Source organism: Vicia villosa, linkage group LG6 (assembly GCF_029867415.1).
Source record: "Vicia villosa cultivar HV-30 ecotype Madison, WI linkage group LG6, Vvil1.0, whole genome shotgun sequence".
In the NCBI taxonomy this organism is placed as follows: Eukaryota; Viridiplantae; Streptophyta; class Magnoliopsida; order Fabales; family Fabaceae; genus Vicia; species Vicia villosa.
Window position 1 is genome coordinate 117,611,219 of NC_081185.1, and position 19,442 is coordinate 117,630,660.

The 19,442-nt window shown below is 34.8% G+C and overlaps 2 protein-coding genes across 2 annotated transcripts; one reads left to right on the forward strand and one right to left on the reverse strand.

Moving 5' to 3' along the window:
- Positions 1-7,164: 7,164 nt before the first annotated feature.
- Positions 7,165-7,989, reverse strand: LOC131614497 (uncharacterized mitochondrial protein AtMg00310-like). The gene has a single exon (XM_058886070.1). The coding sequence runs from the start codon at positions 7,987-7,989 to the stop codon at positions 7,165-7,167; it is 825 nt and encodes a 274-aa protein (XP_058742053.1).
- A 5,025-nt stretch (positions 7,990-13,014) lies between these two features.
- Positions 13,015-16,358, forward strand: LOC131609718 (putative metallophosphoesterase At3g03305). The gene is made up of 4 exons (XM_058881505.1): positions 13,015-13,369; positions 13,486-13,727; positions 13,994-15,556; positions 15,647-16,358. The coding sequence occupies exons 1-4, from the start codon at positions 13,138-13,140 to the stop codon at positions 15,761-15,763; spliced, it is 2,154 nt and encodes a 717-aa protein (XP_058737488.1). The 5' UTR covers positions 13,015-13,137; the 3' UTR covers positions 15,764-16,358.
- Positions 16,359-19,442: the final 3,084 nt, after the last annotated feature.

Genomic DNA, 19,442 nt, shown 5'->3' on the forward strand with positions numbered 1-19,442 from the left:
TTTATTTAAAGCTCTGATATAGGTTTTTTAAACTATGTTTAACTAAGGTTTTATATGGGAGGTCTATTCACTCCCCCTCTAGATCGTTGAATACTCCATATTCTCTCCCAACAAATATTGAACTTTATTGAAGGATCCTTGATGCCCAAGGAATAGTATTGGTACGAGACTCAACTTAAAATTTTCACCCTAAAGACTCAACTTAAAAAGTATTGCTTGAGAGATTTAACTTAAAAAGTCTTATCTGAGGGACTCAACTTAAAAGTCTTACCTAAGGGACTCAACTTAAAAGTCTCGCTCGAGGGACTAAACTTAAAAGTATCGTATGAGGGACTTAAATTAAAAGTTTCACATGAGGGAATTGAATTAAAAGTCTCACCTGAGACACTAAACATATAAGTATTTTTTGGGGGACTTGACTAAAAATCATTTCCTAAGGGACTCAACTTAAAAATCTCGTCTGAGGGAGTCAACTAAAAGTTTCCCTTGAAGCCTTAACTTAAAAGTATAATTAAATGGACTCAACTTAAAAGTATCTTCTGAGGGACTCGACTTAAAATATTGGCCTAAGGGACTCAGTTAAAAAGTATGGCCTAATGGATTCAACTTAAAAGTCTATCCTGAGGGACTTAACTTAAAAGTCTTGTCTGAGGGACTTATCTTAAAAGTATTGCCAGAGGGACTCATCATAAAATTCTATCATGAGGGACTTAACTTAAAACTATCAAATGAGGGACTCAACTTAAAAATCTCTCCTGAGGGACTTAACTTAAAATTCTAGTCTGGTGAACTTAAAAAAATTTGAAGAGGCAATAAAACTAAATTACTTCTTCCTTTACAAGTCTTCATCCTTAAGGAACTATGTGTTGTTATTTTTGAAAGGGGCACATAGAAGTCATAAAGCTATCTATGTCTCAAATCAATCTCCCTTTTATTTAAGAATACGTCTAATATCTAGTTTTGTAGACCACTTATGAAAACGTGGGGGATGATATGTTCTAAATCTGTAATAGAGTGGAAGAGGCATTCAAATAGGGAAACCATGTTACCAAGAATAATAGAGGAAGAATGACTCCATTTCCCGAGAGAAAGACGTGATAACCACTTTCTTGGGTTCAAGGACCCAAGCTCAAAAGGTTCTCTCATATACCTAAGTCCTAAGGTTGGGAAGACATTCAATTCACTTGTAAAACAACAATAGTCAGAGCTTCTCATCATCCCTGCACGAGTTTTCTCTATCACCATAACAAGCCTAAAACTCTCTGACAATCCTACACAGCTAGAGGTTGTCACTCATTGTAATTTTAGAAAGTAAAATATTCATCAATTATAAGTTTTCTTTTGCCAACCTCGGGTTGGCTTCACACATCCTCAAACACATTACAGTTCCTCAATTTTTAACATCAATCCTTCCTCATTTTTTATGCAGAGGAAAACTAACTAATGATCATTGTTCCAAAAAACACACCTCTTAAGAGGTAGGTATCTACATTGGCCCATATATTATAGACCATATTTTGTGCTACTTGAATAATCATCGTAAGTCAAGATGTTTGCCAACAAAACCAACATTATTTAACTTATCATCCCATTGTGAAGTTCCAACAAGGCCTTTAGGCGATATATCCAAAAGCACATATTAGGGGACCCTAAGGATTCCTTGCCAACAATGACACCCTTCCATGTATATCTCTCTTAATTTTTCATTGGATAAGCCTTGGACTTACCCGAACTCAGTGGCGAGACTATGATAAATGGTGGTGCTTATGGGTTAGGCATCTACCTCAAATATCCTTTTAGATTTCCACATCATTACCCCTAACAAGATCAATCTACTCGCAAGAGCAACCTTATTGGTATACAAAAACCTTTCTTATAAGGATGTTAATACATGTGGGATCTCCCTTCACTTTCATCAGATCTCTAACGCTCATTATATGCATTGTTTCCAACAGGCCGACCTTGTTATTCCCAGACTCATTAAGCGCGTCATAATCAAGACATGTAATGGACATGGGGTCACTATTTCAATATAGGGTAGATCTATTACCACCTACATTCTCAAACTTCACCTATGTTCAGTTATCTTTGCCATGGACTTGAAAAAACTATGTTTTCCAGTTCTTATAGTTCGAGAAGTACAAGAAGAAGAATTCTATATTTGGAAGGGCGCTAATATAAATCTATCTCCCTTTCCTACTTCATTCATCCCATAAATATATAAGAACACCGTCCAACCATCTAGTACCACCCTTTCTCAGTCCAACTAGTGCTTGCTTTCTACTCCTCTGTCATCCACTCTTCCACCATAATTTAAAATCACAATATCTTTCAGTTTTTATTAGAAATAAAATGTATGGATATTATATTTTGGTGAAAATGAAGGAAATTAATGTGATGAAATTTTGCTCTTAAAATAAGAGAGGTTGTATGGATGTTATGTGATAATAACTTCTTGTGTCTTTAAAAGAAGCTAAAAATATTTTTTTTTCAAAAAAAAAATTAGAACAAAAAAGTTATCCATAGATATCTATAAATATCCAGGGATACCTTAAAACCCATAAATTTTCTATTTAGCGGATACCCGCACTGATATAGATGGATATGGATATCATATTTATCCAACGGCGCGGACACGGATATCATACTATTTGTCCCCTAGATATCTATTAACATTCTTACCGGTAAATAAGATCAATGCTCCTTCACGGAACTCTTTCACTTTATCTTCAGTGATGCGCATGATTGTAACTCACCGCCTCATCACAAAAAGAAGCTACTACTATCGCTACTTACAATGATCACTTTTGAACACATTTCCTTCAACTATGTTCCAATCAACACTCACATTTGATCGTCTAGCATTTTCAATTCATTCCTCCTACAATTTGAGTCTTTCTTCGTGATTTATATTTTTTTTAATTTACATGTATATTTAATACCTAAATAAAATTTACACCTTATTAAATAAATTTAGTATAATATTTTTTCGGCGTGGGGTTGAGAATGATGTTTCATAGTCCATTGTTAAGGGAGAAATTCAACTTGGCCCGTACAGGCCCGGCTCAAGGGATAGGCCACTTAGGCTGTCGCCTTGGGCCTCAATTATTTTTTTAGACAACTTCTTTATAGACCTCCCTACCTTCTTAGGAATCTATGGCGAAATTCCTTAAATGCCCCCATATTTAGGAGATGCATCTTCGAAGACGTAAAAATGCATCTCTAAAATAACATATTTTCACGTCTTCGGAGATGTATCTCCGAAATAACCTGCGTTTTTCTGTTTTTCAAAATAGCCACCCCCAAGAAAGCCTCCAACCCTAAAACTCAAAAATCAAAGTGTCGCTTTCTCTCCATCGCTCGCTTTCGTCGCAAATAAACAAGAGAAGAAATTCGATCTCTCTTCTCTCTCACGATTCAAACAAGCATCACAAAATTGGAACCCTAAACCCAATAATCCCCAAACCCAACGAATTCTCATTAATGTTCAGCAGATTACATAGTACAAGATTTGCAATTGAAAGGAAATTAAAAAACGGAAACAACATAAAATCAAGGTATGATTGCTTCACAGTGAGGTTTGAGTGTGAGGTTAAGTATGGGTGGTAAGGAAGCTACAGCAGTTAACATAGTGTTCTTCGGTTTATTTCGGAGATGCCTTTCCGAAAACACCCAAAAATGAGTGTTTTCGGAGATTCATCTCCGAAATAATAGGAAATGTGAAAATGGGTGACTTCGGAGATGCAACTCCGAAATCAAAAGGTATTTTGGGGTTTTTAGCAGAGATTCTCACCCCAAGCGATCTATAAAGAAATTATCTTTTTCTAACTAGTTATTCAAGTATTATATCAGTACATCTAAAAAAAACTATGCATGTCCTATATTTTAATACATAAAGGACCCGTTTGTTGCGCAGGATAAAAGACAGGATAGGATATTTGTATCATATCATATCTCAATCCAGTGTTTGCTAACACAACAAGTTAGGATAAGTTAATCCTGAAACTTATCCTATCCTGCCTCACTAGTTCAAATTGTTATCCTGAATATGAGCTGGGATAGAATCCGGCAGGATAGGATAAGAAAATAATTTACTAATTTACCCCTATAAAATATAATTTAAAATAATATAAATAAAACTTAATTTGATATTAAATTAAAAATATTAATAATTTATTTAATAAAATAAATATTAAAATTGTAAAAATATGAATACTAATTTTATTTTTTATCAAATTAAATATATTTTCTTGCAAGGATAATTTTATCATTTACATACTTTATATATATATATATATATATATATATATATATATATATATATATATATATATATATATATATATATATATATATATATATATATATATATATATATATATTAAATATATTTTCTTGCAAGGGTAATTTTATCATTTACATACTTTATATATATATATATATATATATATATATATATATATATATATATATATATATATATATATATATATATATATATATATATATATATATATATATATATATATATATATATATATATATATATATATATATATATATATATATATATATATATATATATATATATATATATATATATATATATATATATATATATATATATATAAACACATACACATACTTTTAATTTGTTTATCTAATATATATACATACTAGAATTCATGATCTTTTTCAAGAAAAATTAAAATTATTTACTTTATAGTGTCAATAAATTTCTTTTAATTATAAAAAAAAATATTTTTTTTTACCAATTTATAAATTTTTAAATATTTTAAAAAATATAATTGTTTTACAAGAATATATATATATATATATATATATATATATATATATATATATATATATATATATATATTATTTGAAATTATTGACTCAATAGTATCATTGAATTTTTTTAATTATTGAAAATTTTATTTTTTATCAATTTATAAATTTAAAACTATTTTATAAAATAATTTACAAAAATTATAGTTACTTTACAAGCGTGAATATATATATATATATATATATATATATATATATATATATATATATATATATATATATATATATATATATAGTATTCCGTGTGAACCAAACACATAATTGGATAAGTCTTATCATGTTTGTATCATATTCTATCTTTATTCTGTTTGATATCATATCATGTCTCTATCATATCATGTGTATCAAACGGGCTCAAAGTGTTTCTGCGTGGATATTTGTTACATTTGTTATAATTATTTGCAATGCGATTTCTTTTACAACCTTATTTTTAAGTAGCTGATTATTATAATATTTTAAGATTAAAATACGTGGTAAAAATGAGTGAGTTATATATTTTTTTATCTATTAAATATTGTGCATCGCAAATGAGCATGCTAACATATTATTTTATTTTATCATTCATATATAATAACAACAATAAAAATAAAAATAGTATTTTTTTCTAAAACAAATTATAAAATTTTGTTTTGTTTACAAATAAATAAATTTAATGATTAATTTTATCTTAAAAATAAATTTTAAATAAATTTTTTTACTATTTAAAAAATGAAATTATAAAATTTGCCTTATGCCTCTATAAGGATTGGGCCGGACCTGGGGCCGTAGGAGTTACATAACATCCATCCTAAAAGTTTACATCACACCTTATCATTTTATTTGACAATTTCTTTATACATCTATATAGGGTAAAAATCAGTATTGAAAATTCCAAAATACCCTTTGAAATGCATCTCTGAAGTCATCCATATCACATTTTCATTGATTTCGGATATGCATATCCGAAATCACCCCTCTTTAAATTTTTTTCATTTAAACGTTTGATTTAAAATGTCAAGTCTTTTTTCGAAGATACATATCCGGAAAAACTCTTCCCAAAATAAATTTAAAATATTGGTTAATTTGGATATGCATATCCAAAGTATTTCAATATTCCAATTTTTTATTTTATTTTTAAAAAATATTTATTTATAATTATAGTTATAATATAATTAGAGTGAGTTATTATTAATAAGGAATAATTAAATACAAATTGTTATAAATAAAGAATAAAAAAATTAAATATTTTGTAATAATTTATTTATCAATTTTTTAAAAATTATAAAAGTAATTATTTTTTAAATGGTATATATTTAATATACGGTTAAATAATTATAAGGTTAGATTATAAAAGTAATTACTTTTTTTAAATTATAAAATTAATTTGTCACAATATTATGCGACTAAATATTTAATTAATTATATATCATGATAAAAATGGTATATATTTAATTTTTTTTTTTACCAAAGCAAAACTAACTTCTTTCATTCAACAAAATAGTTTCAATGCAAGGAGGTATATGATTAACGTAACTACGTCGAGACCAGGAATTGGCCGCCTTTGTTAAACAATGAGCAACCATATTCGCTTGACGCCTAACAAACTCTACCTCAAAGTTTGGAAAATCAATTAACAAACGTTTAATAGAACGAATAATATAGTTAAACTCGGAACATCCGACAATATTGGATTGGATAGCTTGCACCACCTTTTGCGAGTCACTTGCAAAAACTATTTGATCGAGATTAAAAGCTAAAGCTCCTTGGATAGCTTCCTTCAAAGCCATCGCCTCAGCTTCTAACATAGATAAAGTACCAACATCCCACGCAACACTCGCCTGAATAAAATTCCCCATATTATCTCGGATCCACCAACCTCTATTGGTAGTTCTTTGACTATTATTGTACCCCGCATCAACATTACACTTGAGCCAACCCAACGAAGGGGGGGTCTAATGCTGCGGATTAGGGGGGCAGCCTCTCTATCCTAAAAATTTTGAGCCAAAAACCAATCCTGCCATTTGTGAAAAGCTAACCGACCAAGCTTTGACGCCTCCTCTTTCTGATTGTGCCAAATAAAATTATTCCTATTTTGCCATAATGTTTCAATCATAATCGCAAAACGCCCAGCCACCTTTCTATCCACCACACTACAAACTTTCAAAATAAGAGATTTAATGTCATCAGAATGGTTAATAAAAGGTGCGACAGTATCATGCAAACCTGCTGACGTCCAGCAAGAATTAGTTTCAGGACACCCGAAAAAAACGTGCCAGTCATCCTCCTCAGAGACCTCACAAAACTGACAAGTAGAAGGACAAGGAACATGATATTGTTTCAGCCGAACCCGGGAAGGCAAACATCCAGTACAAATCTGCCACGCTTCACTCGGGGTGGTGCAAGGATAGACCATAAACCATGGTAATTAACCTCCTGATTCTCCTGGATATAACACTTCTTTCTACTCTTCCAAACTCGATACCCTGACCGGACACTATACTGACCATCTTTTTCTTCCTTCCACACCAGTCTATCTGCAATAACATCCTCCACAAGCGGGACACAAATAATTTCCTCTACTCCTACACAATCAAACAAATCGCGAATCACTCCCATATTCCACTGTTTAACGTTAGGAAGCATCAAGTTCTTAACAACTAAATCATAGATACCTTGTTGTTGCGGTCCATGCATACAACCCTCTGTTTTTCCTTGAATCCAAGGTTCATTCATAACTTTTATTTGGCTACCATCACCTATACTCCACCTACACCCAAAAGTTAGCACTTCTCTAGCTTTCCAAATACTTCTCCAAACAAAACTAGGATTATAGCCGAGATTAGCATCAAGGAAGGTAGTTTTAGGGAAATACCTTGCTTTAAAGAACCTGGACACCAACGCTTGCGTGTTATTCATGAGAAACCAACCTTTTTTTGCCACCATAGCCATATTAAAAGCTCTAAAATCTCTGAATCCAAGGCCCCCCTCTTTCTTGGAGCAAGCTAACTTATCCCAAGCCATCCACCGAATACCATTCTGATTAGAGCCCCCGCACCACCAGAAAGCATTCAACATCTTCTCAATGTCACTAATCACCGTTTCAGGAAGAATATCGATACTCATCATATAATCCGGGATAGCTTGGAGAACCGATTTAATCATGACTTCCTTCCCCGCTTTAGATAATGACCGGCCTTTCCACGAATTAATTCTTCCCCAAATCTGATCTTTGATAAACGCAAAAGTAGCCTTTTTACTTCTACCAATCATAGAAGGCAAGCCTAGATACTTCCCCGTTCCTAACACATGACTTACACCCATGACCTTGGCGAGGTCCTCCTCTGCTGACAAGCTCAGATTACGGCTAAAGAAAACCTCGGATTTATTCAGATTGATCTCTTGGCCGGATGCTTTAGCATAAGTCTCTAGGATATCCATAAGATGTGTTGTTTCATTTACATTGGCCCTGCAAAACAGAAAACAATCGTCAGCAAAAAGCAGATGCGACACACTAGGTGCCCCTCTGCATATTTGTACTCCATGGATATCTCCCTTAGCAACATTCCTTTTGATGAGAGTCGACAGTTCTTCAGTTATAAGAATAAAAAGATAAGGCGATAATGGATCGCCTTACCTGAGTCCTCTTCCTGGTGCAATAGGTCCTACAATGTCTGAATTAACCAGTACAGAATAGTGAACCGAAGTAACACACATCATCATCCAATGTGTCCATCTTTCAGCGAAACCCGTCTTCAACAACATACCTCTAAGGAACCCCCAATCCACCCTGTCATATGCTTTACTGATATCGATTTTAAGTGCCAAATGAGCTCTCCTACCTTTCGTCTTTCTCTTAAGGGTGTGAATGATTTCGGTTGCAATCATAGCATTATGCAAGATAGAACGACCCTCCATAAAAGCTGATTGTTCCTCTGAGACACACTTATCCAACAAAGGCTTTAGCCTATTTGCCAAAGCTTTAGAAACCACCTTATAACTAACGTTACATAGCGATATGGGTCGAAAATCTTGCATCCTACTGGGCTGCACACATTTAGGAATCAAACATATATTCGTATCGTTGAGGGATTCAGGAAAGTAGCCTCTTTCTCACCACACAGAAGCTGCCTCAAAGATATCCTCACTGCAAACCTCCCAAAAATGCTGATAGAAGCCAGGATTGAAACCGTCAGGCCTCGGGGATTTATCTGGGTGCATATCCATCAGGGCTGCATACAATTCAGCTCTGGACACGGGAGAGTTCAACCTATTATTGTCTTCCATCGAAATCCTTTGCGGAATAAAATTCAGCACAGGTTCATAATCAACACTGTTACTACTCGTAAAGATATCTTCAAAATATTTCTTAGCAACATCACATAAGCCTTGCTGTTCCTTTACTACTCTGTCACCTTCATCGGATAAACTCAGAATTTTCTTAACTTTCCTCCTAGCTGTCGCCGAATGGTGAAAGAATCTCGTATTCATATCTCCCTCTTTTAACCAATGCATCTTAGCTCTTTGTCTCCAGTAAACATCTTCACATAACAGGGCTTTATCGAACTCATGGGACCCTTCGAGATACCGCTCCGCCGAAAGCGAATCTTGGCCTCCTCTGTACATATCCATAGCAAGCTTATGTCTCTCAATATCACCCTTTCTGCTCCGCCTAATATATTTACTCCACCTCTCAAGATTCTCTGCACATGAGGAGATTTTCTTCACCGCCTCCGCATGCTCCTCAACGTTCCAGCCATTACACACAACATCTTTTATGCCCTCTTCATTTAACCAATTGTTTTCAAAATGGAAATGATATCTTCTAGCATTATTCTGAACAGTATTACAAGCTAACAGTATGGGGATATGATCGGAGTGCGATGCTATGAGATTTGTAAGTCTAGCATTAGGAAATGTCGACATCCAATTGGAGTTAGCAAGAGCACGATCCAATCTTTCCTCTATCATGTGATTCGTTCCCCTACTCTTCACCCACGTAAACTGATAGCCTTCAATAGGAATATCCGATAAGTCGCAATCACTCACCGCTTGACGAAATCCAGAGCACAACCAATTAGGGTGAGGGAGTCTGTTATTTTTATCTTGTGGAGATAGGAGATCGTTAAAATCTCTAATAATACACCACGGTAAATTCGACATGTCCCGAATCTCCCGAAGCATGTCCCAAGCAAGTCTCCTTCTACTTCTTTCAGGGAATCCATAGTAACAGGTGAGCCTCCATACCCCTTTCTCTTCATCAGTAACCAAAATATTCACAAAATTTCTAGTGTAGTTTAACACACTACAACTCTCAGTGTTCTTCCATAAAACCGCAAGTCCACCACTCCTACCTTCAACATCCACAACTAAACAAGTGTCGAATTTCAACATAACCCGAATATGTTCCAGCTTACGAGAATTAGAGAGTCTCGGCTAGAAAGATTATATCAGGCCGTTGTTGTTGAGCCAACTTCTTCAAGTTTGGATTGCACTCGGGCTGCTCAAACCCCGACAATTCCAGCTAAGGATTTTCATGAGTCCCGACAGTCCTGGCTGCCAGGACGTGCCGTTAAAAAAGGCTGATTAGCTGCTAAGTCTTCCTCCTTCTTATTCTCAGCGAGTTCACCCGACTCCCTTCTGCGTTTTTTTTCCACCTGCTCCTCCTTACTGTGTGGGCCGTTGAACTCAATATGTAAGGAACTATTAATATACTGCGGAGAGTGTACCAGGGACTGGTTCAAAGGGCTTCTAGGCTTATTAACAGTTTTAGAATATTTGTGTTTGATAGCGGGCTGTTTAGTGTTTGAGTTTTGTTTTTTAACGTGGTTCGGTTTTGGATTAAGCACAGTAGTTGAGACTGAGACATTTTTAGTGTGTGTTGGGTTGGTATTGAGAGGGATAGCATTAAACTTTATATCCTTGTTTATGGGATGTGGGGTAGTATCAAGAGGTTTCTCATGCAGAAGTAAAATCGGTTGTTGCATGGGATTTTCGGCCAAGAGGTTGCTATTGGTTACCGTGCTAGTGGGGTTCACCATGGTGCAGCTAGGACTAGGCATTGAAAATGGGAAAGAACTGTTATGGCTAGGAAAAAAAGTTTGGCTATTTACGGCAAGTGTGTTATTCTGGTTAGGGATTATTTGAACTTTTGTGAGGATAGGTGGGCCCGATGAAAAAGTTTGTGTGTATTGGGTATTATTAGGTGGAACAGGTTTGTTAATACTATTTAAGTCTCTATGATTGCCCTTAAATGCTCCTTGATTCTCCACTAAAGCCACTTGATACCTTGGGCTGTTAGAATTAATTGCAGCAGATTCTTCCACTTCCACTCTATTGTAAACCTCACGTGCCTTAGTATTCACGTGTGCAACACTCGCCGGAACCTCCTCATCATTATGCACTGAGTTTCCTGCAGAACCATCACCACTGTTATGTTCTTGATAAAAATGATATATTTAATTATGAGGAGGGATATATTTACTTCAAGAGTAAGTTATTATAACTTACTACAAATCTGAACTATTGATTCTTCTCAATCTAATGGTTAAAAATAATAAGTAATAGTTTTCTCTCTCCATATTTAATTACTTATTATTTTTAACCATTAAATTGAAAAGAATCAATGGTCAAGATGTGGAGTAAGTTATAATAACTTAAGTAATCACTATCAATACATATCTGTTTTATTTTAATTAATCATTATCTTAATTTGAGAGACAAAATCCTTATTTTTAAATATTTAATTTTTTCATTAAGTAAATCATTTCAAATTTTGCATTAATATCTAAATACATTTTATATCGCATCAAATTTTGGGACATCATTTTATTACAAATAGGTCACTCATTGTGGGACGGAGATTATCAAATAAAATTACTCGTGCGGGAGCACGGTATCTTACTAATTACTCCTATCTTTTAAACTGGTTGACAATTGTCATCATTAAAATCAAATGACTATTATACATGTCCAACACATAGATTCATATTATCTCCCTTTTCTTATGATGACAATACATCTCTCAAAATGATAAAATAGAAAAGATAGATAAAAGATTTGAAATAATTAACTATCTCTCTTACAAATAAAGATTCTCCTAAATAATAATATATTTATCTCCGTTCGACATTATCAAAAAGAAGAAAGAGAGCAACTCCAAATAAAATCCAATAGTAACACATACGAAAGAAATGATATATGTACAATTGTTTTCTTTTACATCCTATGACTAGAGCTGTCAAAATGGGCTCGGCCCATCGGACCGGCCCATAAGCTCAACAATTTAGCACGGGTCGGGCCGCAAAATACCTTTAAAAAACACGACCTTGCCTTTTTGGGCCAACCTATCGGGCCTATGTTTTTCATGGGCTGGGTCGGGTCGGGTCAAGCGGGCTTCGGGCTGGCCCATTAAAAAAAGATTTTGGTAAATTTTGGGGAAAAAAGATTTAGATAAGATATGATTTCATAAATGTGTTTTCAAGTGATAAGGAAAAGTTAAAGAGAATGAAGATATATTTTCAAGATGATATGATCAAGGAAATGATTATGAGATGAAGAGAAATTTTGATAAGTATTGGTGATAATATTAAGTTACTTTGTACTTTTACATGGATGTTTTTGTGGTATTCATATATATTTATGGATAAATATTTTAAACATCACTTATATACGTTTATAATGACTCTCTACTTATGTTATGTTGCATTTGTTCATTACATCCATTTTTATAAAATTAAAACTATAATATTGAAATACGGGCCGGACTGGCCCATCGGGCCGCACGTGCCTTTGGAAAATGGATCGGGATCATTTTATGTAGCCCATTAAACAATCGGGTCGGACCAGTCTATTTAAATATGTTGGCCCACCGGAGCGGACTGGGCCGGGCCGGCCCATTTGACAGCTCTACATGCGACATTTATTTATATCATCTGTAAAAACACTTAATTCAATTCACTCGTAAAATTATAGTTAATTTAATTGAATTAATTATTTATTTAATTAAATTAATCATATTTTTCATGTAATTAATCAAATATAGTACAAATATAAAAACAATGTATAAAAAGTTTTTTTTATTTTTATCTATTCTCGAATTTCATAATTTGGTACAAAAATTGATTAAAAACATATTTAACAATTATTTTAATGAAAAAAAATTAAACTAATTAAAGTTGAGATCAGGAACATAACAATACACAAATGTACTATGTTCTTCCCAACATCATCAACACAGGAAGAACACACTAACCTTACTTTCCCATACAAATCAAATCATCATAACCCAAAACGGAAGAAGCTTGTAACACCATGACCCTCTTTCTCACCACCATCATCATTGCTTGCAGCATATACTGTTGCAGTGGCGCAACAGTCATAGAGTCAAAACAACAACCTGATTCAGTGGTTTGGATCGTTCAGCTTTCCGATCTTCATTTCAGCGTTCATCATCCAAACAGAGGCCAAGACTTCACCAACCTTGTTGGCCCCGCTCTTAACATCATCAACCCCTCCCTCGTCCTCATCACCGGTGACCTCACAGGTATCTAGCACTCATCAATCACTTTTCGTTTGTGATTCAATTGTGTGTGGGTGTTTTAGTATTTGAATCTTGTGGTATTTGTAGTAGTGATTTTGTGGATGTTGTTTGTTTATTAGATGGGAAAAGTAAGGATTTGCTGACGATGAAGCAGAATGAGGATGAATGGGTGGAGTATAGGAATGTGATGGATGATGTTATTGAGAGAAGTGGACTTCACAAGAGTTTGTTTTATGATCTCAGAGGGAATCATGATAGTTTTGGTGTTCCTGATGTTGGTGGTTCCTTTGATTTCTTTTCTAAATACAGCATTAATGGACGATTGGGGAGGAATGGGAGTGTCAATAGTGTCACCATTGAGGTTAGTCTCGCCATGTGTTTACTGCGATAACTACTAGTTCTCATTCTATGAAATTTTTTATGTTTCTGTGTGTATTTGGTTTGCTAAAGTATGAAAGACTAGAGAGTATAGAAATATGTGTTTCATGTTTGAAAATATGTGTATGCATGGACAAGTCCAAAAAATAGGGAGCTCAGTAACTGAAGGCTTGAACTTTGTTATTATTATTATTTGCGTAATGTTTTACCTCCTTTCTCATTTTCACATACTTGCATTATATGGCACAGACCAAGGAGCGGAAACATCTCTTTGTTGGGATTGATACCACTATGACAACTGGCTTACGAGGTCCGACTAATCTTTTTGGGCATCCCACGGATCAATTACTAAATGATTTGGACTTGGAACTTTCACACTGGGATTCTCTATCGGGAAAACCAGTCACCAAAATATCCTTCGGGCATTTTCCCCTCTCGTTTTCTGCAGCCTCTAGTTCTGGAAGAACCTTGAAAGATGTTTTTCTGAAACATTCCATATCAGCCTACTTGTGTGGGCATCTCCATTCTAGGTTTGGCAAGAACTTAAAACGGCACCATCAGTTGAGTAATCGTTTTTTATCCCTGGAGAATTTTTTTCAGTTTAACATACATCAAAATTCTTTTGAAAGCACTGGAAATTGTTCATTGAAATCCCTTCCAGAAGACTTTTGGGAGTGGGAGATGGGTGATTGGAGAAAGAGTAGAGCCATTCGAATTTTAACCATTGATAGAGGCCATGTTTCATATGTTGATCTTGATTTCAAATCAGGGGTCAAACATGCAATTATAGTGCCCACTTTTCCGTTAGACTCTCGCTTCATGCAGACATCTTCATGCCATCATAACTATGAATGTCAAACTGCGGCCACTTCATCTTATGACACAATCCGGGCTTTGGTATTTTCTGTTTCTCCACTTGAGTCTGTTATTGCTAGGGCCTATGATTCAAGGTCCGGAAGTCTTGAATTAGTTTTAGAAGCCCATATGACCAAGCATGATGATGAGGGGAACCTCTATTATGCTCCATGGAATCGCAAAGCCTTTGAGGATACTTCTCCTGATAGGTTTTGGCTTCAAATCGAATCAAACGACATCATGGGTCGATCAACTTTGACCGAATTAAGACCATTTTCTATTAATGGTCATAGCTTCAAGATTTCTTGGAGCTGGAAGGAGTTTTATGTCATGGGATGTCAATGGGCCTCCTTATATTACCCATTATTATGGTCTGCTTTGTTCTTTATGTTATCCGTTCTTCTTGTACCTAAAGCTCTCCTTGTTTTTCAAAAGAATATATATACTTACAAGAACTTTATCGCCAATAAAGGCCTAGTAAATGGTGTATTATGGATTCTTCAGGAGCTATGCAGGGTTCACACATTATGGTTTGGTTGGGTAGGATACCTATTCTATCTTGTATTGGTCCCCTGGTTTATGGGGCAAGTTTTTACTGAAGGGAAGAACATGGTGTACATGACCTATATGGGTTGGGCTTTAGAGACTTCTAATGGAAAGGGGAAGCTCGAGTTTGTTGGATCGCCAGATATTCTGGTGTTGGTTCTTCCTCATATATTATTCGTTGTTTTGCCTGCAATTTTGGTCACTAGTGCTCTGACGGCTGAAAGAGCAATTTACCGGGAACGTGTGTTGGCATTTTCAGGGAAGAAAGAAGACGATCATGATTCAAACTCTAGAAGATCTTTAATAAATAGAAACCACAGCGGCACAATATCTAATTTCCACCTTGGCAAGCGAAGGATCCGTATGCTTCTGTGTGTGCTTTGCTTGGCAATATGTTGGAAGCATTTTATGGTAATATTTTATCATTGCAAGGCAGTTTTTCAGCTATCCTTGCCTGTCTTGTTTTTATTTATCGTATTTACTTGACTATTTTCATTGCAGAACTGCAGAACTCTTGTAAAAGCTTATGATATGAACCCAGTACTCCATTTACTGGGTTATGGTCTTGCAATCCCCTTGTTATTGGCATCTGCTGTCAGTGAAACCCGGAATTCCTAATGAATGAACTTGTTTGAAGGGTTCACAGCTTCTCGTCTCGGGCCAAATCTTCTCCTAAGGATTCTACTACAGAGCACACACATTTGCACGGGGTCCGTTCTGAAATTGATCGAAACTAGTGGGGGGTCAACAAATATTTCACACCGGTGAACAAGCAACAGGAGCGCTGGTTGTTTGGCAAACCATGCCTGTAATCTGCCTTTGGTTCTCAGTCTATCAACCCAAATATACCATTCTTAATAGTGATATTTCTGTTGTTTGTACTATAAGGTGTTGTTTTCTTGTTTAGTTTAGGAACTTTACTGTTAGAAGAAAGAAGAGGGCTATGCAGTATGCACTGTGGTTTGTTGGTTTTGCTAGGGTTGAAGAAGGATGCAACAAGTTGTTATAATGGCTGAGTCACTTTACAAAAACAAGTTAAAACTTGTATATGTAGAATGTTAATTTACTTTGATGCAGCTGCATTAAATTGAGACAAACTAAATGAAATTTAAATAGGAAAACTACATTGAAATGCTCAAGTACTTAACACAGGGTATCTTGTGCAATATCTTGTGCAATCTGAGGTAGAAAAAAATTGATGGTAAAAAGTTTTAAGTATTTCTCTCATGATACTATGGTGTTGAATACATATTGGGATACCAATGAAAAAAAGAAAAGGAAACTAGTTAAAGATGGATCTACCTTTATAAGAACATGAGCAACCTCATTCTGATCTTGGAAATAACTCAACATGAAAATTCCTAAAATTGCCTCCAAAATGAGAGCACCAGATTTTGAGAGATATCAAAGTTTGATATAGACTTTGTCTTACCCTGTTTTGAATTCTAGTTCAAAATCCACCTCACCAATTCTAACATCATGAACCCATTTAAAAGTTGTTAAGGGTCTTACTGTTTCCCTTTGTTTATAATAGGTTAAATATTTGCATTCTCTTTTACTCTATTTATTTTTGTCCTATTTTCAAAAATAGAAAATTAATTTTACCAAAAAAGAAAATAAAATTGTATTAGTCATAAATCTTTTAAATAGTATTTTAATAACTTTTTAAAATAAAATTTTTTGTTTTGAAAAATGAAAAAAAAAAAAAAAAACATACTGAGGATGAAGCATGTACCTAATCCATCAAAACTTTTAAAAAAATAGTAATTAAACATATCAAAAAGATTTTTAAAATAATTATCTTGAGCACATTATGGTAAAATAGTCTATCACGTAACATGATCCACAAAATGTCTTGTTTGAGACAATTTATTTCCACATGTATTTCCTTTGCGAAAGATATGAGATATTTTTAATCTAAATGAATAAATATTGTCCAGGTTATTTCTTCAATCAGCTAATAACTTCTAATGAACTAAATTTTTGTTGTAGAAGACTTGAATTGCAAGGCCGAAACACTCTTTAATCAATAGGTGGTGTCATTTCCTTGTGTTTGCTAATGAGATTTCATTTGAAATTTATATGTGTTTCTTTTATTAGAGAGTACAAGTCGCATCCTTCTTACAAACTCTACGTTTGGTTGAGCGAGAATTTTGACTCCCCGACTTCAACAATTTGAATTCTCCCTTCAACCTCCTACACTTTGTTTAGAGAGAATTCTAGCTCCCAACTTCAAATCAAACTCACTTTGAAATTCTTCAATTTGCCGACAACACTTTATTGATTGGGGATGGTTCTTTGAGAAACCTTTGGAGCATTAAGGCAATTTTTAGAGGTTTTAAGTTGGTTTTCGGGCTTCGGGTTAACTTGTTCAAAAGTAGACTTATGGTCGAACTTGGAGGGGAACTTCACTCAAACGGCGGCTACTTTTCTTAATTGTGAGATTGGTTCAACTCCTTTCATTTTTCTTGACATTCTCGTTGGCGTGAAACCAAGAAGAAAAGAGGTGTGGAAACCTATGGTCTCAAAGTTGAGACGTAGGATTTTGAGTTGGCATAATAAGCATTTATCTATTGGGGGTCAGGTGGTCCTTCTAAATTCTATTTTGTCGAGCATGCCGATTTACTTATTCTCTTTTTACAATGCTCCTCGGGTTGCTATTAAAGATATTATCATGCTTCAAAAAGTTTTTTATGGGAATGTATGGAGGATAGAAAGAAGATTAATTAGGTGAGTTGGGATAAAGTGTGCTTATCTAGAGAAGAATGGGGGCTTGGAGTTAAACATTGCGGAACTTTAAATCTTGCGCTTCTATGTAAATGGAAGTGGGAGATTTTAAACATAGTGGAATTCTTGTTGGACTACATTCTTTTTGTAGGTATGGTGACATTAAGAGGAGTATGCTCAATGATTGTGTGAGTATTATTTCTAAAAGAGCTTCGATTTGGTGGTGTGACATTTGTTCTATTGGTGTGACTGAGCTTACAACAGCGGAGAATTGGTTCAAGTCATTTATTGTGTGTAAGCTTGGCAATGGCAACTCTATTGATTTTTGGCATAATCATTGGATTGGGGCAGCCCCTTTACATATTCAATTCTCATCTTTGTTTCATCCTTCTTCGACGGAGCAAGGTAAGGTGGCGGAAATGGGTGCTTGGATGGTTGATGGTTGGATGTGGCAGCCGGATTTCTTCACGGATGGCACTCATTCCTCCGTGACACGGCTGCTGTCGGGTTTGCATTTGATTTTGCATTCAGTCTTTGTTGGATCGGGCGAATTGATATGTTTGATGGCGGCATAAGGATGGCTATTCCGTTAAGTCTTGCTATGGTTTCATTTATTTGGTTGGAAGTACTGATGGTTTGTTGGATCATACTCAAACTAAGTTGTCTAAGAGTATTTAGAATGCAAAAGTGCCAAGTAAAATTGCTATCTTTGGTTGGAGGTTGATTCTAAATAGGCTTCCGACTATAATGAATTTGGCAAAGCAAAGCATTTTGGTGGGCGGTCACAATTTGATTTGTCCTTTATGTTTTGAGCATGAAGAAGATTTAAAGCATCTTTTCGGAGGTTGTCGAGTTTCAAATCTTTGGTGGAATATTTTTTGTCGTTGGCTTCGTGTGGATCTTTTTTACTTTTCTAGATCAATTGTTGCTTGATTGCAAGCTTTGGAGATATCTTGTTTATCTCTCTTTAATTGTAATTTAGGTTGGTTGTTTGGGCTAGCTTTTTGTTGGATGATTTGGAATGGTAGAAATTTGATTCTTTTTTATAGAGGAATGTTGAGCAAATTTGATAGTTTGGGAATGCTTAAATTACATTTGTGGGATTAGTTTCTTGTAGGGAATAGGTTGGGTGTTGATTTTTCTTGGTCGGGTTGGAATACCTTTCTAGGCCTTTGTTTTGCGTAGTTTCTTCTTTTGTGCCCGATTTTGTTTCGGTGTTGTGTTGTATTGATGGGTTGTGCACCCTTGCGCCGCTTGTTAATTCATCGTTTGCTTATAAAAAAAAGTTGAATTCTCCCTCCAAACTCATATGCTTGGTTGGGTGAGAATTTTGGCCCTCAACTTCAATAAGGTTTATTCCCCTTTTAATATCTTATGATTGGTTAAGTGAGAACTTCAGACTTTTTTGGTACACTCACTTTTAGGCTAGTCATTGATTCATAAAGGTTAATGACACCATCTCCACCTTGATCCAATGATTCCCCCTTGAAGACCTTGAGGGAATTCACAATAATATTTACATCTTAATCGATGACATGTTCTTAGAGATGTTAGGATGTGAATAACACCA

Excerpts from the sequence above, each read along its gene's own strand:
- LOC131614497 (XM_058886070.1), bottom strand. The coding sequence starts at position 7,989 with ATGATTAAATCGGTTCTCCAAGCTATCCCGGATTATATGATGAGTATC.
- LOC131609718 (XM_058881505.1), top strand. The coding sequence starts at position 13,138 with ATGACCCTCTTTCTCACCACCATCATCATTGCTTGCAGCATATACTGT. Across the intron at positions 13,370-13,485 it reads CATCACCGGTGACCTCACAG|ATGGGAAAAGTAAGGATTTG; the intron begins GTATCTAGCACT and ends TTTGTTTATTAG. Across the intron at positions 13,728-13,993 it reads TCAATAGTGTCACCATTGAG|ACCAAGGAGCGGAAACATCT; the intron begins GTTAGTCTCGCC and ends TATATGGCACAG.